The sequence below is a fragment of the Vicugna pacos genome, chromosome 21 (assembly GCF_048564905.1).
Source record: "Vicugna pacos chromosome 21, VicPac4, whole genome shotgun sequence".
Lineage (NCBI taxonomy): Eukaryota > Metazoa > Chordata > Mammalia > Artiodactyla > Camelidae > Vicugna > Vicugna pacos.
In genome coordinates this window covers 24,761,886-24,781,292 of record NC_133007.1, presented here as the reverse complement: position 1 = coordinate 24,781,292, position 19,407 = coordinate 24,761,886, and the positions used below count along the sequence as shown (strand labels likewise).

Here is a 19,407-nt window from a genome sequence, read left to right as displayed (position 1 = left end):
TAGTAGGCCCTACCTCATAGAGTCATTGTGAGGACTGAGTGAGTTACTCCGTGTAGAGTGCTTAGAACAATACCTGCTTCTAGTCCGTGCTCAGTACACTCTCCTGTTATTTTGTCTTCACACACAGGCGTGCACGTGCTCTCTGCTCTTCCTTTACACTGCTGGGGCCTTCTGTCCTCTGATCGACTCCTGCTGCTCTCTTAAGTCTCAGATGTTGCTTCCTACAGGGAGTCTTCCTGAGCTCTCTGCTAAGCCCACCATGCTGTCCCGTCCTCATTTTCCTGGGCACTGATCGGTCTTTTCTTCCAAACTATATACCCTTCTTTGGGTTTGTACGACTGACCTCGGCCTGGCACATGGTCAGTGTTCAGTGTTTGTCAAGTGAATAAATGAATACAGTTACCCTGATGGTATTTTTTTTAATTTTCATGCTAATATTTATCAAATCAGAAGTTTTTTTCCTCCTTTTTCTTAGAAAAAAAGTATCCCAATTTCAGATTCTCACTATTAAGTTTTTAGCAGTTTCCAAAAGAATTCAAGCAATAAAAGGTTAAAATTAGCCTGAGACCTAATAACCTAAAGATACAATTTTAATTTTTAAATGATAACTTCTTAATAGTCTTCATCGTAAATCACTGACCTCTTCTTTTCTTCTTGTTTTAAATTGAAGTATAGTTGATTTACAATGTTGTGTTAGTTTCTGCAAAGTGATTCAGTTCTTTTTCATATTCTTTTCCATAATAGTTTATTACAAGATACTGAATATAGTTCCCTGTGCTATACAGTAGAACCTTGTTGTTTATTTTATATATAGTAATTTGTATCCGTTAATCCCAGACTCCTAATTTATCCCTCCCCCTCCTGTTTTCCCTTCGGTAACCATAACTTTGCTTTCTATGTCTGTGAGTCTGTGTCTGTTTTGTAAGTAAGTTGATTCGTTTATTTTAGATTCCACACATAAGTGATGTATTTGTCTTTCCCTGTCTGACTTACTTCACTTAGTATGATAATCTCTAGGTCCATCCATGTTGCTGCAGATGGTATTGATTCATTCTTTTTTATAGCTGAGTAATATTCCATTGTATGTATACGTATGTGTATGTATATGTATACACACACACATACACCACAACTTCTTTATCCACCATCTGTTGATGGACACTTAGGTTGCTTCCATATCTTGGCGATTGTAAATAGTGCTGCTGTGAACATTCAGGAGCATGTGTCTTTTCAAACTAGAGTTTTCTCCAGATATATGCCCAGGAGTGAGATTGTTGGATCATATGGTAGCTGTAAGTTTAGTTTTTTAAGGAACCTCCATACTGTTTTCCATAGTGGCTGTACAAAATTACATTCCCACCAGCAATGTAAGAGGGTTCCCTTTTCTCCACACCCTCTCCAGCATTTATTGTTTGTGGACTTTTTAATGATGGGCATTCTGGATAGTGTGAGATGATACCTTGTTGTAGTTTTGATTTGCATTTCTTTGATAATTAGCAATATTGAGCATCTTTTTGTGTGCCTATTGGCCATCTGGTATTTCTTCTTTGAAGAAATGTCTATTTAGGTCTTCTGTCCATTCAAAAAATTTTTTGTTATTGAATTGTATGAGCTGTTTATATATTTTGAAAATTAAGCCCTTATCAGTTGCATCGTTTGCAAATATTCTCTCCCAGTCCACATTGTCTTTTCGTTTTGTGTACGGTTTCCTTTGCTCTGCAAAAGCTTATAAGTTTGATTAGGTCCCATTTGTTTATTTTTGCTTTTATTTTATTGCTTTGGTAGACTGACCTAGGAGAGCATTGCTATGATTTATGTCAAAGAATGTGTTGCCTATGTTCTAAGAGTTTTATGGTGTCCTGTCTTATGTTTAAATCTTTAAGCCATTCTGTTTATTTTTGTGTATGGTGTGAGGGAGTGTTTTGACTTCATTGATTTACATGCAGCTGACTGACCTCTTATTTTTTAATCAAGGAACATTTCTGGTTTTTTTCCCCCTCTCCCTTTCTTAGTCCTGGGGCAGCCCAGTGTACACAGGACTGAGATGGGGGGACGGGAAAAGGCCAAACAGAGAAACATTTCTTAGACACAGCAGCTGTACATTTCGGGGGTGAAAAGCATGAATTTCTGTCACAGGGATCCCCAACTTCTATTTGTCTTGGTATCAGCCTTTGCCTTCCACTCCTTTACTGGGCGGAAACACCAGTTCCCGCCCGCCCTCTGGTGGACAGTCTGTGGAACAGGCATTCAATTGGGCAGCAAGCCAGTTACCATGAAGGAGGAAGGCAGGGCTTCCTTAGCACTAGTACACATGTTTATTTGTCTGTGCCTCTATCTTTCTGTTCCTGCACAATTTATCTCATATATAAACTGACAGGTTGGCAAGCCACCAGAGCTTTATTCTGGGATTAAATATTTTAAGTTAAACATGTGCTAACTCAATTTATGATTAGTTTTTAGTAAAGTAAATGAAATGCTTTTTCAGTGAGTTCAAAAACAGCTACTTTGTCTCAGATACTGCACAATAAGTATTTAAGAGAAAAAAATAGGTTAAAATCAGTTAATGTAGTCATCTCTGTTTTGAAACTCAGTAAATTTAGTTTATATATATATATATATATATACACACACACACACACACATACCACATATTATATAAATATACCACAACTTCTTTATCTGTCATCTGTTGATGAATATTTAGGTTGCTTCCATGTCTTGGCTATTGTAAATAGTGCTGCTGTGAACATTGAGGAGCATGTGTCTTTTCAAGTTAGACTTTTCTCTGAATATATGCCCAGCAGTGGGATTGCTGGATCATATGGTAGCTCTAATTTTAGTTTTTTAAGGAACCTCCATACTGTTTTCCATAGTAGCTGCACCAAATTACATTCCCACCAACAATGTAGGAGGGTTCCCTTTTCTCCACACTCTCTCCAGCACTTTGTGGACTTATTTTTAATGATGGCTGTTTTGGATAGTGTGAGGTGATACCTTGTTGTAGTTTTGATTTACATAGTAAATGCAGTTTTTAAAAGTTACTTTCATTGATGATAAATGGCCCTTTTTGTGGGGCCATAATTTAGCCTTTTCTTTGTAGTGGGGGCCAATGGGTTCTTCCTGCACGTGCAGCTGCAACCAAGATGCATTTACTAAGCACCTACCTTCTGCGGGGGAGGAGACTTCTCAGCTTTGGGAAGCCAAGTTACCGACTGTGTCCTACACTTCTGAGTGGTGATAAGGCCTGTTCTTTTGAGAATGCTAATAATAATTGTAGCTAATATGGAGAATTTCCACGTGCTATCCACTGTAGTAAGTATTAAACCTCATTTAATCCTCACAATAATTTTGTGACTTATAGTTATTGTCTCCATTGGACAGAGGAGGAGACTGAGGCTTAAAGGTAAGTTGTCCAAGATCACTCAGCTGCTGAGTGGTAGAGGTGGGATTTGAACCGAGGCAAAAGGACAGGCAGTCTTCAGAGCCAGTGCACTTACCCAGCACATAGCTGGGTGGCCCCTGTGTACTCTTGGAAGGCCAAGGCCAGGAGACCATTCTCGCCAAGGGCAAAGTGGGGCTTGGCAGAGTGGCCATTGTTAATGCTCTGTGGGGAGGATTCCTCCGTTCAAGTAGTCTGGGCCCTGGTAACCTGGGGTCGAGGGTAGGGGAAGTGGCTGGGAGTGGGACAAGCTGGGGGCCAGGTAGCCCCAGACCTCCCCTCAGCCCCAGTCACCTGGTCTGCAGCATGTCTTGAGTGCTGCTGTGTATCTAAGACACCTGAAGATCCATTGCAGATGGTGTCCCTGTCCACGAAGTTGTTAGAGTTTATATGAGAAAATAAAATTTGACGTTTGGGGAGGAGGTGCCCATGAATTTTGTGTGTGTGGGGGGAGGTAATTAGGTTTATTTGTTTATTTATTTTTTAATGGAGATATTGGGGATTGCATGAATTTTTTTTTAAATTCATCACTTTTCTTTTTTCTCTGTGAAGGTATTTTTTCAGGAAATTGACAGGGGCATTCACACCATTCCCAACTCTGCATTGGCTCTCAAGAAAGGAATTACTGGAGGGTGGGGGAGAGGGCATTGCATGAAGGTGGTCAAAAGATACACACTTCCAGTTATTAGATAAATAAGTACTAGGGATGTAATATACAACATGTTGACTACAGTTAACACTGCTGTGTGGTACATTTTTAAAGCTACTATGAAAGTAGTTACTAAGAGTTCTCATAAGAAGGAAACCTTTATTTTTCCCCTTTTCTTTCTTTTTTGTTTCTATATGAGTTGATGGATATTAGTTAAACTTATTGTGGTAATCATTTCCCAATATATGTAAGTCAAATCATTATGCTGTACACCTTAAATTTATCAGGTGCTGTAAGTGGATTATATCTCAGTGAAACTAGAAGAAAAAAAAAATCACTTTGCTCCTGGACTCCAACCTGGCGGCTCTCCCTCCATGTCCTTGCAACATGTTTTCCACCTTTTGTGTTTGTATCAGTGTGCGTGTTTCTGGGTCCTTCATTTTCACTGAACTCTCAGGCCCCAAGGGGGTCACCAGAAGAGTTGATGAGCAGCACCGGTGGGTAGAATGTGCCTCACCCCTGCCCTGGGTCCTGTCTGCTGCCAGCCGCCTGAACCCAGGAGAGATGCATCCAGCTCAGACCCTCTGCCTAGCCAGTGGGCTGGGAGGAGAAACAGGATCTCCCACGTCCGAGCCAAACCCATCTCAGGCCACAATTACCCGGTTTCAATTCCAGCGCCTCTTGGTCAGGCACCATATGTCCTCCACATTCCTGCATGTAGCCACAGACTGCGTGGCTTGTGGAGCCAGTGGCAAAACAGCAAGATGTCTGCAGCTATGCTGGGGGTGGAAAGGATGCCCATCATCTGTATTGTCCTTTTGGTACCTCGGCCTGTAGCCTCCAAGGTTTACTGATATCAAATGTGTACCCTGGGAATGATGGGAGACTGTCACCCTTACCCAGAGGTGTGCTGGTAGACGCTTACAGCCTACTGTCCAGAAGTAAAGCCCTGGCTTGCAGTGTTTGCCAGGTTCCAAGGTGTAAACACCCCTAAGCCTGCCACTGTAGCCTTGCTACACACGGCTGGGAAGAGATGGGCAGCGGCACACCTATTTCCACAGGTAGAAACCAGCGATGGAAGCAACCTCAGGAGCAGAGTGAAATGTGTGAAATGACTAGGAGGTCATATGTTTTGAGTAATTAGTGCCTTTGTCTTTAATGTAATTTATTGTAACTTTATATAATTTTCAATAATGGCTATGTTTAACAACTGGCCCACAGATTTCCTGAAAATTTAACAGTTACCTCTTACAAGCACACCACTGCTCTCACTCTGCATCTGTTTCAAAAAACATTGTTTTGGGGGTAGGAATTGGGTCAGGAGGCCCGAGGCCCATGAGAAAGGGAGGACCCAGCCGTGACTCCCTGGGTGGGGTGGGGGCAGTGCATTGGGTTCCAGGCACCAACTCAAATCAGTTAAATGAACTCTCTTGGCTGTTTCCTCTGCCTGCTCTCTCAAGCCCTTCCCTTCCACAATTTTTTTTAATTTTATTTTTTGTTTTTTTTGTTCATTTGTTTGGTGGAGGGGGCAGGTAATTAGGTTTCTTTACTTGCTTGGAAGGAAAAGGGTACCTAACCCCTTCTTGTCCAGGGGCCTACCAGCCTGAGAGGATCTGGGCCCATAGTAAAGCACAAGTGTGGGCTCCTCCTTGGCTTAAACACTTTTTGCAGGTCCCTCGCACATTGCTTCATCAGAGAGGCCTTCCCCCCCACCCCCAACTCTTAAAGATGATCCCGGTGATACACTCTCATCCCCGTAGCCCTGGCCCTTTTCCTTCCAAGCACTTTCTCCACAGTAATCATCTCCACATGGAGTTCCACTTTCTACTGGAAGCTCCAGGAGGGCCGTGCTGGTCTCATTCACCCCGGGACACCCAGCACCTGCTGGTGACCAGCACATAGGAGGCACTCAGTGAGTATTTGTGGAGGGGAAGGGCCTGAGAGAGCAGGCAGAGGAAACAGCCAAGAGAGTTCATTTAACTGATTTGAGTTTCTTTGTCCAAGAGGAGCAAGCCATTGGGGATATACTGAGTACCCTTTGACCTTTCCAGCTACAAGGGGTGTTATCAGTGCCAGTGACAGGGACCTGATTTTAAATGGCTTGAACAATCAGAGAACTCCATTACCTCACTAACAAGAAGCCCTGAGGTAGGGTGGTTCTAGGTTGGTGTTTTCAGCAGCTTGATGATGTCCTCGGGGACCCTGGTCTTTTCCCTCTTTCTGCTTTGCATCCTTAGGTTAGAAACTCTGCCCTCTGGCTAGGTCCCCCCTTGGTTGCAGGGAGCTGGACCATCACCTGAATATAGTCATGTCCCACAGGAAGGACATCAGTTCCTTCCTGTGTGGGTCTTTTTGGAAGTAAAGGAACTTCTCCCAGAGGCCACATGCCCTGTCCTAATCCAGCCCTGCATAGGGACTGGGATGAAGAGGTTCTCAAAGTGGGGTGCCCTGAACAGCAGCAGCAGCACCACCTGGGAGCTCATTCAAAACTGGGGTGTGGGGTGGGGAGGATGGCAGTGATCTGAGTTTTAATAAGCCCTCCTGGTGATTTGGTGCTTGGTCAGGTCAAGTTTAAGAACCATGACTGGCCTCATTGTGACCCACCCTTACAGGGAAAACACCTGAACCCAGCTGGGGCTCTGCTGAGAGGAAGTGGGGAGACTGTTGGGGCTGAGCCATTCTCAGTGCTGGGAGCTGCCCATGAGGCATTTCGCGTCCACTGCCTTTAACCAGAGCCATGAAGTAGACAAGGCTCAGAGCCCTGTGGGGAGAGGCCGGGCTGCCTTAACCCTCCCCACCTTCGCCTTCTGTCCTTCCCACCAGCTACCAGAGATTCATTGACTGTTACAAGCGCTTCTATCAGTTGCAGCCTGAGATGACCCAGCGGATCTATGACAAGTTTATAACTCAGTTGCAGACATCTATCCGGGTGAGTGGCAAGAAGCCCAGTGGGTGGTTGTTGTTGGCTCAGGTCCTGCCTCCAGATCCTCAGCCCCTTGAAGGCCGAGACCTTACCCTCATCCGCTCTCCACCCTCAGTCCATGGATCTGTCCTCCATGCCCTGCAGGCTGCAGTGGCAGTCATTCTTTCCCTCCAAACGATGTGTGTAACTGCGCACTGTCATTGCGCAGTGTGTAACTGTGTTCAGATGTTGTCCACCCTACCAGACCTTGTGAGCTCAGCAAGGACAGGCCCAGGTCTGACTTCTCTGTGTATCTCCAGTACCTGGAGTAAGCCTGGCAAAGAGGAGGCATTTAACAGATTGTTGAATTTACTGGAACTTCCTAGAGGGAATACAGAAAAGGGCAGGAGTCCATTCATGTGTTTAAGTATCTGTGATCTCTCTAGAGTTTCACTTCCACGCTGTCGCACTGCAGGATGGGCCTGGTTCAGTAGCAAAATGTCCGGGTGCTGTCAGCAAAGGGTGCTCAGGCGTGGGGGTAACGGCGGGGGTGGCAGCATTCAGAGATGATGGCAGGAGGAGAGGCCTGTTGCAGGCCCTTTTCAAATGTTTTCGATTTTATACTTTATTTTCTTAATTATAAAAGTCACATTAGAAAAGTTGGAATGTTTGTATAAAGACACAGGACCTAAATTAGCAAAAGTTTTACTAAGTGCTGTTAGCAGTTCAGCTTATGGAACAGTCTAGTATCATAATAGCTCTTCCCTCATTTCTCTTCAGGATGAAATCTCTGAAATCAAAGAGGAGGGGAACCTGGAAGCTGTCTTGAATGCACTGGATGTGATAGTAGAAGAAGGCAAAGACCGCAGGGAGCCGGCCTGGTGAGAAGGGCAAAGCATTTCCGCATCTTGAAGGAGCGTCTATGGTGGACTCATATGCATGAGACTCTGGGCTCTCAGCCCCTGAGAGGACCTTGTGACAGGGACAGATGGAGAGGACCAACACCAAACAGTGACCCAGAACAGAGAAACAAGTGCATAGTCCCCTCTAGGGAGGAGAGCCAGGGGCAAGCCCATGTTGTCCAGGGGTATGAGGTGACTGGAATGAGGGAAATCTTCCCGGGGAGCTCATTTCAGGACCCATCTAGCCTGCAGGAGAGAGGGTAGGTAGTGTGAGACGAGGTAGAACAGCGAGGTGTGGAATCTTAGGTTGATTAGTCTGGCCTGAGCATCTGGTTTTTATTCATTTGTTCATTCAACAAGTATTTAGGAGCACTTACTGTACGCCCAATACTGTCTTAAATGCCAGAGATTCAGCAGTGAGTAAGACATGAAAGACTTGCTCTCCCAGGGCTGTGGTTTCAGTGAGCCGCCCTGCTGCCTGGCTCTCCTGTGCAGCGTGGAGCAAGGGGCCCTGGGGACAGGAGTGGAGAGTTGAGGCCACCGAGACCGTAAGTGGCCTGAGCTCCTGCCTCCTGCCACCCTTCCCTGCCTGAGTAGAATCCTGGGGCAGAGGGAGTAAAAACCTTTGTGCTTTTCAATTTGTTAATGCTTTGTGACCTTAGTTACGTAAGAGAACTAACTTTTGTAACCAAAAAAGAATTTTTAAAGAACCTACAGTGGCTTCTAGCCCACTGCCCATCAGAACTGACCCATCTCCTCACTCTGGACACTCAGAACCCTCTACAGTCTCACCTTCTCAGACCTGCCTTCCCTTTTCTTCCCACGTTGGCCAGCAAGGGTCTCTCAGGGTCTGGGCCTGCTCTCGGGCCACCACTCCATCTGGGATGGCTCATCCCACTGCCACCCCACCCCCACCCCCAGCTCACAGTCAGATGGAGCAGATGCACCAGCAAGGCCCATGGTCACAAGGACAGAGACAGGAGCCAAAAAAGTCACCTGTAGGCCTGGAGCATGACAGCTGGGGGCACTGTATGTGGGGAGAGGAGGAAGGCTAAGACACGGGCTGGTGAGAAGGGGAGAAGTAGATTCCTGGGTGCTGAAGCTGAGAGGTAAGGGCTTAGCATGCCTATCAGCAGCAGGAGCCATGCAGCTGGGTCTTGGGAGTGAGAGAGACCATAGGAGAGGCCTTGGAAGCCAGCCCAGCTTGAGACTGAAGGTAGGAATGCCACCACTGGGTTTGGAGGGAGAAGCCTCAGCCCACACACCCCTCCCTGTCCCCATTCCCTGTGCCCTCCGCGGCCCTGCAGGCGCCCTAGTGGGATCCCAGAGAAGGACCTGCGCAGCACCCTGGTGCCCTACTTCCTGCAGCAGCGGGACGCCCTGCAGCGCCGTGTGCAGAAGCAGGAGGCCGAGAACAGGCAGCTGGCAGATGCCGTCCTGGCCGGGCGCAGGCAGGTGGAGGAGCTGCAGCTGCAGGTGCAGGCCCGGCAGCAGGCCTGGCAGGTGAGTGTCCCGGCCCTGCCCACAGGCACATGCGGACCTCTCTGCTTCAGAGTCAGGGTTAACCCTCTGTAGCCAGGGAGGTTTCACCTCATGCGATACTGCCCAGTACCTTTAAAATCTGTACATTAGAATGACTTTAGTCCGTCAGCATATTTGTTTTTTTCCTTCTTTTTTTTTCTATGAAGGGTGCTCTATTTTTTCTTTAAAAAAAAATCTTTATTTATATAGTTCTTGGGTGGGGGGATTAGGTTTATTTATTTACTTACTTTTAGAGGAGGTACTGGGATTGAACCCAGGACCTTGTGCATGCTCAGCAGGCACTCTGCCACTTGAGCTGTATCTCCCTCTGATCTGTCAGCATATCTAAAACATACCCTCTGTGCAACAGATGTGTGTCCTTTGAGGGTGAATTTCTGAAAGTCACTTGGGGCCAAGATGGTGAATAAGGGGAAAGAGGATGATCAGGCTGGATGACACAGAGAGCAAGTGTAGCCGGAGAGTGATGAGATGGATTTCTCACTGGCTTAACGTGCAGTTCCAAAAGAGGGTCTCTAGTGGGGCTTGAAAGGTGGCCCATTGTCAGGTTCTCTCCATCATTTAGATGTCCAACGTATGTCTACCTATGGCCACTTGACAGCTCCCTTCCTGGGGCAGACCTTCCTGATCCTGAGTGGAATAGGTCCCAAATCTGTGGCTCTTGGGTCCCCCAGTCTTCTCTTCCCAAGACCAGTCAGCTGCAGCCTGAAGGCCCTGCTCTGGCCTCAGCAAGGCACTGAGCCTCAGAGAGGTGGCAGTAGGAGAAAGGCTGGCGCCTTGTTCTGCCTCCCCTTGTCCTCACCCCCTTAGCCTCCTCCTGTAACACACTGGCCCTGGGGGTCTGCGGTGTAGCGGAGCGGCCCAGGCTCTACACAGCAGGCATGCAGGTGGTGTAACCAAGGCCCTCGGCCTGCTGCTGTCTCCTGGGGCAGGTTCCACAGCTCAGAGTCACTTCTCGGGGACTCTCAGGGCTGCCCTGCTGAGTCCTCAGGCAAGGAGCTGCACTGCCATTGCTGTTCCATCACCATGAGTGTCCCTCACTCCCTTCTGGGCCCTGGCTGCCATAGTGGCTAAATAGTGATCCCCGGGGCCTGCCGGCTCTGTTTGGTGCTTCTATTTTAAGAGGAGGAAGGAAGCCCCCTGCTCTTATAGCCACGCCTCTCCCATTACAGCTGCGGATCTGAACCATTGTTTGAAGTGGGTCAGCTGGATTGACTGTTCAGTGCTGAGCCCTGTGTGGGAGCTTCAGAGAGCTCTTTTTCACCACAACTTCCATGGCTGTAGCCTGGCTGAAAGTCCACTTAATTTAAGAAGGTTTCTCTGCTAGAAATCCCCAGTGAGGTCAGAGGATCACAGAACACCCTAGGGGCCCTTACTGAGGAACAGCTCTGCTCTGGGGAGGTCCAGCCTAGTTGGCCAGCACACAGCCTACCACAAACGCTTGCTGATTGGGGTGGATTTCCTAAAGTGCCCTGCTGGGCCTGTGACATGAGGTACAGACACTTCCACGTCGTCCGGGGGGAAACCCAGGCCTGGAGTCAAGGACAGTGGAGGGAAAGGGTTGAGTTTTCTCACGTCTCAATCTGTCTGCTCTCTCCTGTTGATGTCAGGCTCTACACAGAGAACAGAAGGAGCTGGTGGCCGTGCTGAGGGAGCCTGAGTGAGGAGACAAGAGCCGGGCCCAGGAGCAGAGGGCAGTCAAGGTCAAGGGCCTGTGGTCCAGCATGCTGGGCCTGAGTGAGCTGCCTCTGAGAATAGCCAGATCGGTGCCCAGTCCCTAAGCAGTGATGGGATCTGCTGGAGGAGGAGGCCTCAGCGTCTCCACTGCCACTGTGTCTTTGGCAGTCCCTTGAGGTCGTAAACACACACTACCTTCAGGCTTCTCCCCGTTTTCTCCTAACCTGAGCATCCGTGGCCAGCTCCCAGCCCAGGGATCAGGCACCATGCTCCTTCTTCTCTAGGTTCAAGCCAACCCCCTACCCTACCCCGTCACAACACGTACCATCAGTTCCTGAGCCCCACCTCGGGCCTGGCATGGGGAATCTGTTTTCAGTCTCCACTGATTGCCCCCTTGCTGGCCAGCTCGAGGGCTCTTGCCATGTTCTCCCCACATCCACAAATAAACTTCCTCCACTACACTGTAATCTGTGAGGATGCTTCCTCCGCCTGGGCCTCTCCCAGGCCTCTCCTGAGCCAGGAGTCCTGGCTCCGGTTGAGGCCTCAGTTGCAGGGCTCCGGGAACCTCTAGGCCGGCGTGGGTTGGTGGTGGGGTGTATCTGACCATCATGTATGGAAGGGCAGTGGAGCCCCTTGTCACAGAAACCAGGAGCCTGGGTTCCCTGAGGCCAAGACAAGCTGCCAGGGGGATGTCACTGTCCAACCTAGCCCGCCCTTAAAGGCACCATGGTGGCCCTCCTTCGGTGTTTGCACCTGGTGAGCGCTCACATACGGAGCAGGTGGGCCCTCTGAATAGCTGGGCAGTTTGTCCCCCCGCTTCTCATGCCTTCCTCTTCCCCAGCCAGGGCCACAGGGTATCAGGAGGGACTTCCCCAAAGGCAGGGTGGGTACATCCTCCAGACTGGAGGGGGAAGGGGGTGGGGGTGAATGGGGGCAGAACTTTCTTCCCTGGTGAGGTCCTCACCCTAACTCTGGAGAGAGGCTTAGTGGGGTCTGTCTAGGAGCACTGGAGACACTTGGGAAGTTGTCAGGGTGGTCTCTGCTCACCAACCCCACCCCTCAAACTGTGCCCAGCGGCTCCTCCCTCCTCCTGAATGCACCCAAACATCCGGCAGCCCCTCCTGCAGAGCCACAGGCTGTGGGGTGGCAGTGCTTTGTCTGGCAGGTTTCCACCTGGTGAGTGGGTGGTGGGTGAGGACACCCTCCCTCCTCTCCAGGCTGAGCTGAGACAGAAGCGGTTCTAAGTGTTGGGGGTGGTTTCAGGTTGGATGTCCTGCCCCTCAGGGGACACGTCCCATTGGTTGTTGGCACTGGGGAAGCTGTGAGGGCAGGAAGAGGATGGGGGGGTGAGGAGCCCAGAGGTGCTCTCCACCTCCCTGCCCCTCGTGGGCCCTGCCTCCCCACCTGCAAGGGCCACGGGGAAGGGCGTCCCCACTGCAGTGCTCACCTGGCCGGCCCCAAACAGAAGGGCTGTCCTTACCTCATACCTGGCCCCACCTGTGTTGGCTTTCGGCTCGTCTCTGTGCTGCCCCAGCCCCTTCCCGTCCTGATGCCCAGGGCCTGAGCAGAGTCGAGCTGCCCCCACACCAGGCCTGCTGTTGGTGTCTCTCTGGGGCAGGGCCCCTCGGGGTGAATGAGGGCAGCGGCAGGCCCTCCCTCCCTGGGGTTTGGCTCCTGCCCATGGGGCCGACGGTGGAAATCACAGTCTGCAAGAGGCTGTAGTCCTGCTCTGTGCCAACCTATTTTAGACCTCTGGGCCCCCTTCATCTCTAGGCTCCCTCTCCTACCCTTCGAGCCTGTCCCGCTGGTGCTCAAACTGAGGCCGGGGCTGGGGCTCCGAGCAAGAGTGAGTAGGGGCTGGGGGACCCAGGGCAGCCCCTTTAGGGAGGGGCTGGGGACCTCCATGTCTGGAGACTGGCAGTCTGATTGAGGCCTACCCTCCTCCATCACTCCCAGGGCCCTGCCCAGGCAGCCGCAGCTCCAACCACAACATCCTTTGGGGTTTGGCCTACAGAGCTGGGGCGGATGACCCCCAAATAGCCCTGGCAGGTTCTCCCGTGACCCGCCTGAACCCTTGCCTCCGGGGCACAGCCCAGAGAGTATAAAGCAGTGCTGGAGGCTGGGAGAGGCAGACCAGCTCAGTCCTGAGCAGCAGCCCCAACGCAGCCGCTGACAAGACACACAATGAGGCCCCTCACGCTCCTCGCCCTACTGGCCCTGGCCATGCTCTGCCTCGCTGGCCGGGCAGGTGAGTGCCCCCGCCCCAGCCCGTGGGAGCTGCAAAGGGAGAGTGCCATGGCCTCACCTCTCCTCATCCCTTCCCCTGGTGGTCCCGTGGTAGTCTAACCACCTTCCGGTGGGCTCAGTCCCTTCACCCCCCAGATCTGACCTTGTGGAGGGAGAGAAGGGAAGAGTAAGGGGCCAGAAAGGCAGAGGAGGAGGGCCGTAGGGAGAAGCAGGGGTGAACTGGGCCCCCTTTCTTTACAGATGCGAAGCCCAGTGGTGCAGAGTCTGGCAAAGGTGCAGGTATGAGGTGGGGGCTGTGCCCTGTATCACCCAGTGGTGCTGCCCACTCCCAGCACTGCCCCCCCCCGCCCCAAGTCCCATTCCCCCCTCCTGCCCACTCCCATCTGGCTATCAGGAAGGCCAGCCTACTCCCCTCCTTGTCCACCCAAACTCAGAGCCACCTGACCCCTGCCCTTCTGCTCCGCAGCCTTCGTGTCCAAGCAGGAGGGCAGTGAGATGGTGAAGAGACTCAGACGCTACCTGGATCACGGGCTGGGGTGAGAGAAAGGAGGTGCTGGACAGGGCCCTGCATCTCCAGGTGGGGGGTCAGGGCAGGCCTCCTGGCCAGGACTCTGGAGTCCCCAGTGCCGTGGGAGGAGGGGTGGGCATTTTGCCTGGAGGCTGATGCTAGTGTGTTGGATTCTCAGAGCCCCAGCCCCCTACGTAGATCCCTTGGAACCCAAGAGGGAGGTGTGTGAGCTCAACCCGGACTGTGATGAGCTGGCTGACCAAATGGGCTTCCAGGAGGCCTACCGGCGCTTCTACGGCACAACCTAGAGCTCGCAGCCCTGCTGGCCTGGCTGGCAGCCCCCAGTGCTGGCTCCTCTCCAGGATCCCTTCCCCTCCCCTCGCCCGGACCTCCCTGCCCTGCAAGTGAGGTCCCCATCATCCCAGCTGCTCCAGAATAAACTCCAGAAGAGGAACTAGTGGTGGAACTGATTCTTTGTCCATCTATGGAGTATGAGGAGGAGGTGTTGGGAGGATGGGGAGTGGAAAGGAGGTTTTATCTTTTTCAGTCCCAGAAAGTGCTCCCCAAAGTCTGTTGTTGATTTATTTATTTGTCCCTGCCTCATTCCAGAAGCACTGAAGGTGGCTTCCTAAAGTCTAACTAGGGTTCCCCTCTATAGGCCAGAACCTTCCCCACCTCAACCCACTGCGCCGTCCATGACACACCCGAATAGGCCAGACCCCATGCACTCCTGGACACCTGGAGTGCATGGCTATGAGCGGACAGGCCTTATCTCTGTAGGCAAACAGCTGCCGGCAGACGGTACTGCCTGGCTGAGGGGTAGGGGGCAATAGGAGGCCTCCTGGCCTGGTTACGGAGCATTTGGGGTGGGCCTGGGTTAGTCATGTTAGTTCTTCCCTGGGCTGAGCAGAGACTCCAGGAGCACCAGAAATGGGACCTGATAAAAGGGTCCAACACCTCCCAATCCCAGCCTCTGAGGTGGGTGGGGCAGCTCCAGCCTGGACACACGCACCTCCCCTCTCAGACCCTCAGCACTTCCTCCACCCCATCAAGAGCCCCCTCCCTGACCCTTCTGCTCTCACCTGGCCCCCCAGCCCCTCTCCTCTCCTCTCCCTTCTCACCTCTGCACTCTCTCCTCAGCCACTCTTGGTTCCAGGCTCAAATGTGCCCGCACCTTATCAGGCCTGGATGGGTCTGGTCTCCTGCCAGCACTGGGGCCTGGCCTCTGCCTCCCTCCAGGGCAGGCTCAGAGCTGGGGCCTCACAGTAGTTTGGCCTTTGTACCCACCTCCAGTGGGCCACCCTGCAGCAGGGGGCAAGTACTGGGGGCCCGGAATAGGGAAGCTGTGAAAGCGGCAATGATGAGCAGATTCCCGGCCACCGCCAAGCCCAGTGTGGCCACTGTGCCCGCCAGGCCCAGGGGCGGTTCCTGCGTAGCCAGCCAGGCTCGGCGAGATCCCATATCAGCCAGCACCGCCTCCAGCTGGAAGTGGGTGCCCAGCACCGCACAGATGTGGAATAGCTGGTGGCTGTGGCCTGTGGGGAGGGTAGGCAGGTCAGGGCACAAACCCCGTCCCCAGGGTTGCCCCAACTCATCCTGTGACCCTTGGCAAGCACCCCATTCTCTGGGCTTGCTACTCTCCTAAAACTGGGAATAAGAAACCTGATTCCCAGGATTATTGACAGGAGTGAGTGAGCTGGGATGCACAGAGCCCCAGCAGACATGCTACTGGTTTTGCTGTATCTGAGGGCTGGGGCTGGACCCTGAGGACCCTGCCAGGGACACGCTCCTTTACTTAGTTCACTCTGCGCTCTGAGGAGCTGACTAATCCAGACTCACCCCAAATGCTCCCCTCCCAGGCCAGACCAGGCCTGCTCTCACCAATGTAATCAAAGCGTCCTGGTGCCAGCCGCTCAGGTAGGTGGGAGGCGAAGAGGAAGCCAGTGAGCAGTGCGCAGAAGAGGTGGTAGCCGTGGCTGGTGCTCAGTGCCTCCTGTCCACAGCTGTGGGCCCTGCCCCAGCACAGGCTGAGCTGGCAAAGGAAAAGGGGGTTTGGCAGGGAGGGGCTTTGGGAGTGGACACCATGTGTCTGAGATCCGGTGGGGGGTGGAGGGGAGGACACAGCCGGGCTGGGTGCTGGGACTGAGTGGGCAGGACTGGAAATGGGCACTGTAGGGGTCAGGGCAGGAAAGCAGGAGCCTTACCCGATAGAAGAGCGGGAGGTTGTCGAACAGAAAGGGATAGGTGAAGGCAGCTGTGCGGAGGATCTTACTGAGTCCAGGCCTTTCTAGCTCTGGGAATCTGGGAGGTGGGAGGGAAAGGCTGATCACCATCCTTGTGCTGGGGTGGGAGTCAGAGGAGGGCAAGGGACCTTTGACCAAGATAGAATGTCAGTGTAGCTTAGTGGCTACGAAAGCCCTTAGGGTACATGACTCCTTTGTAAGTGACCACATCTGTAAAATGGGGCTAGAAACCTGCCTCTTAGTGGCTGCGAGAATTAGAGACAGTGCAGAGTCTGGGCACAGTATGGTCCTCAATAAATGGTCCTGTTGTTACTACTGTTGTTCAAAAGCAGTGAGGCTGAGGCACACGGTCGCTGGCCTCCCACAAATCCTGGGAGTCCAAATGTTTGTGAGTGCCCTGCCCCGTGTGCCCCCGCCCCCGCCGCCTTCCCCTTCACCCCTGGCAGAGAACCCACCGGGAGTAGCAGGACAGGCCGGTGCACAGGAAGGAATTGAGTGCGGCGGCGGGCACAAAGAGCTGGTGCAGGCGGCTGTGCAGCCAGGGGGCCGGCATGGAGTAGGCGGCGTAGGGGAAGGCGCAGCCTAGGGGGACGCGGGGCGGGAGCTGAGGCCCGAAGGACGCGCTCTGGGCGGAGACCCCCGCGCCACACCCCGCCCCGGAACGCCCCGCCCCGCCCCGGAACGCCCCGCCCCGCCCCGCGCCCGCGCCGCCGCCGCCTGGCTCACCCAGGCTGTAGAGGCTGAGCGCCCCGTAGTCCAGGAAGTAGCAGATGTGACGCGCGCGGGGCGACATGGAGCTGAAGGTGTGCGCGCAGCACGACGCAAACGGGTAGAGGCAGGCGGGCAGCAGGAAGACGAGCAGCGGCCAGTGGTAGGGCTCCGACCGGAAGCCCGGGCCCCCGGCCAGCGCCAGGAGGCGCCACAGGAAGTACCTGCGGCGGGCACGTGCTCAGGTCGCCGGAGCCCCGCGACTCCCGCTGCAGCCCGCGGGCCTGGGCCTTCCCGGCCCGCCTGAGTACCCCCTCTGAGCTCGAGACCGAAGCCTGGGACAGAGCTTCCCTCACCAGGTGGGCAGGAAGTGAGTCCAGATGTTGACGGTCTCGTTGGTCATCTGGAAGGAGCTGAGGACACAGTCCAAGGCCGAGCTGGTAGGGCGGCGGTAGCCAGACATGATGCCGTCTTCCCAGAACACCTGGCGGAGTGGGGGCGGAGGGGAGAGGAGGGGAGTTACTGAGCCCCAGGCTTTTTGTCCAAGAGAGATCTCTGGATGCAGGGTTGAAGAGAATGGGCTGGAGGTCACAAAGGACCCAAAGCCAAGCTAAAACCCGACCCCATCACACCACAGGTTCCAATACCCAGAGAGCAGGTGAGAAACAGAAGAGGCAGAATAAAGGGGCAAGATAGGGTGGGGTAGTTGGACGCAGAGTGCTCTGGGGAAGGGGACATTGGATGAAGGAGCGTTCTGGGCTCTAGGGAGCAGGCCATAGCCTGTTCCTTAGAGAACAGAAGACGAGTCCCACACCGAAATGGCAGGGATAAGAGTTAGCCTGCAGTAGGGACTTCTGCACTTGCAAAAAGAACATCTGCCCCGGTAAGTCTCTTGGGAGGTAGGAGTCAGTGGGTTAAGGCCCTCACCCTGGGGACCTGGTGGACTCGAAGGAGCTGGGGCAGCTTGAGACTGAGCATGGTGGCCCGGCACCTCCACGTTGACCTGGAGACAAAGGGCAGGGGGTTGGAAATTACGTATCTGCCCCCATCCACGGGTCCCTTTTCACCTAGGTCTAGGCTGGACCTGGTCACTGAGACCCAGAGTAGGCTGTGTGCACACGCATACACACATACGTGTGGGTGGTAGCTGGCCACCAAGCTGCTTCCTTCAGGCCAGGGGAGGCTGGCCTGGCCCCCATATCACATAACCCCAACCCTCCCCATCCTAGCCTGAGGGCATTCAGTTCCCCCACTGAGAGGGGCTGGTTAGCCTCAACTCAGCAAGGAGTGATAGAGGGTTCCCCTCAGAAGGCTGCCTCAGCTGGACGGTAACCCTGGACCCTGGATTCAGGCCCAACCCCCAGTTTGTTTCAGGAGAACGCTGACTTACGGAGGACAGCACAGAGAGAGCCCAAGCACACCCCACCATTGCCACCACCAGAAAGCCCCTTGGCCCGTGGTGCTTGGGCTGAGCACAGAAAATTCAGGGCACTGGGGAGAATTTCTGAAGAAGCCAGATGCCACCGGTGGGACGGCGAATTAGAGGGATGCCTGGCTCTTCTCTGAGGACTACCCTAGTACCTTCTGAGGGCATTCGGGGTCCCTGTCCCTCCTGAGCCCCGTGCCCCTCAGCCCCAGACCTGTGTGCTGCCTCCGGGTGGCTGCGGCTCTGCTGCCCCGCCTGCTTCTCAGGCCGCCTCTCCCAGGCACATTCCTTGGCACAAGTGGAGGGGCTGGGCCAGCAAGGAGGGTGGAACCGCCCGGGGAGGAGAGAGAACAGGACACTCCCCTAGTCCCCAGGCCATAACTTTCCAGCCTAGCCCCGCCCATCTTCCTGCCGCTGCTTTGCCCACTGTCTGCATGTGTTTGTGCTGCACGCACTGTGGGCCTCACACCACCAGCTGGAACCCCAAGCCTCTGCTCCTGTGATTGAACAGTTTGGGGCCCTCTGCTCTTGAGCTGGGTGCTGGGGACCCTGCTGGGCACAAGGCAGACCTGGCCCCTAGTCCGTGCGCCCTGACTGAGCTTTAAGATAGATGACCCCTCCTGGGAGCGGGATGGGGATGTTCTGACCTAACCTGAGTGCCGCCCAGCTGCCTGGGGAAGGGGTGAGACAGGACGATGCTGGGGTCTAGCTCCCCTCAGGGTCCCTTCCCTCAGCACTAGGGTCTAAGGGTCTCTGGAGTAGAGTTTGTGCTGTAGCCACGGAAATAGGGGAGGAGGCTGGAGCAGGCGCATTGCCTCTTGTTTCTCAGCACGGGCATCCGGGCCCCAGGTGAGCTTCCTTACCCAGGGCTTGATGGGCGCTCCTAAGGCGGTGGGTGAGCGGCCCTGGCTCCACGGGCAGAGTCCCAGGCTCTTGCCAGCCGGGCCAACGGGAGGGAGAGGAGAGTGGCAGACAGGCGGGCCAGGCCTGGGCGGGGAGTGGGAGACAAAGGAGAGCCGGGGAACAATCCCAGCCTTGTCCACCCTTCAGGGAGCAGCGCAGGGTGGCCCAGCCCCATTAGCAGGCAGCTCACTCAGCCTCCAGCACACAGCCAGCCCCTCCAGCTTGACCCCATCCCACAGAGAGCAGACTGGCCGGAAGAGGCGG

At 53.5% G+C, this 19,407-nt stretch overlaps 3 protein-coding genes across 5 annotated transcripts in view; 2 read left to right on the top strand and 1 right to left on the bottom strand.

Annotated features, from left to right (window-relative positions):
* The window catches only part of PMF1 (polyamine modulated factor 1), a 20,685-nt gene extending 9,110 nt beyond the window's left edge, over positions 1 to 11,575 (top strand). The window contains exons 2-5 of one of the 2 annotated variants that reach the window (XM_031689120.2): positions 6,912 to 7,017; positions 7,771 to 7,871; positions 9,261 to 9,395; positions 11,042 to 11,575. In XM_031689120.2, coding sequence (XP_031544980.1) covers positions 6,912 to 7,017; positions 7,771 to 7,871; positions 9,261 to 9,395; positions 11,042 to 11,081 — 382 coding nt within the window. In that variant the 3' untranslated portion in view covers positions 11,082 to 11,575. Of the gene's footprint in view, positions 1 to 6,911; positions 7,018 to 7,770; positions 7,872 to 9,199; positions 9,396 to 11,041 lie in introns of both variants that reach the window. The other variant, XM_006214613.4, reaches the window with a different exon arrangement.
* On the bottom strand, positions 7,406 to 19,407 carry PAQR6 (progestin and adipoQ receptor family member 6). Of its 2 annotated transcripts, XR_012062797.1 has the most exons (9): positions 18,455 to 19,407; positions 17,742 to 17,817; positions 17,171 to 17,298; positions 16,833 to 17,038; positions 16,562 to 16,688; positions 16,068 to 16,164; positions 15,745 to 15,895; positions 14,985 to 15,398; positions 7,406 to 8,138 (listed from the first exon to the last, which is right to left on the bottom strand). XR_012062797.1 is itself a non-coding variant. In XM_072946374.1 (8 exons), the coding sequence occupies exons 2-8, from the start codon at positions 17,790 to 17,792 to the stop codon at positions 15,124 to 15,126; spliced, it is 1,035 nt and encodes a 344-aa protein (XP_072802475.1). In that variant the 5' UTR covers positions 17,793 to 17,817; positions 18,455 to 19,407; the 3' UTR covers positions 14,427 to 15,123. The 2 variants fall into 2 exon arrangements, 1 of the variants encoding a protein (XP_072802475.1); XM_072946374.1 differs by lacking the exon at positions 7,406 to 8,138 and having other exon boundaries at positions 14,427 to 15,398.
* Positions 12,969 to 14,307, top strand: BGLAP (bone gamma-carboxyglutamate protein). The gene is made up of 4 exons (XM_006214612.4): positions 12,969 to 13,356; positions 13,596 to 13,634; positions 13,822 to 13,891; positions 14,042 to 14,307. The coding sequence occupies exons 1-4, from the start codon at positions 13,293 to 13,295 to the stop codon at positions 14,169 to 14,171; spliced, it is 303 nt and encodes a 100-aa protein (XP_006214674.1). The 5' UTR covers positions 12,969 to 13,292; the 3' UTR covers positions 14,172 to 14,307.

What these genes read in the sequence shown, in the direction of transcription:
- BGLAP (XM_006214612.4), top strand. Translation starts at nt 13,293, where the DNA reads ATGAGGCCCCTCACGCTCCTCGCCCTACTGGCCCTGGCCATGCTCTGC. An exon ending in AGAGTCTGGCAAAGGTGCAG is followed by an intron (nt 13,635 to 13,821) that starts GTATGAGGTGGG and finishes TCTGCTCCGCAG; the next exon opens with CCTTCGTGTCCAAGCAGGAG. An exon ending in TACCTGGATCACGGGCTGGG is followed by an intron (nt 13,892 to 14,041) that starts GTGAGAGAAAGG and finishes TTGGATTCTCAG; the next exon opens with AGCCCCAGCCCCCTACGTAG.
- PAQR6 (XM_072946374.1), bottom strand. Translation starts at nt 17,792, where the DNA reads ATGCTCAGTCTCAAGCTGCCCCAGCTCCTTCGAGTCCACCAGGTCCCC. An exon ending in GCTCAGCCTCTACAGCCTGG is followed by an intron (nt 16,689 to 16,832) that starts GTGAGCCAGGCG and finishes GCGTCCCCCTAG; the next exon opens with GCTGCGCCTTCCCCTACGCC. An exon ending in ACCTCCCGCTCTTCTATCGG is followed by an intron (nt 15,896 to 16,067) that starts GTAAGGCTCCTG and finishes TTCCTTTGCCAG; the next exon opens with CTCAGCCTGTGCTGGGGCAG.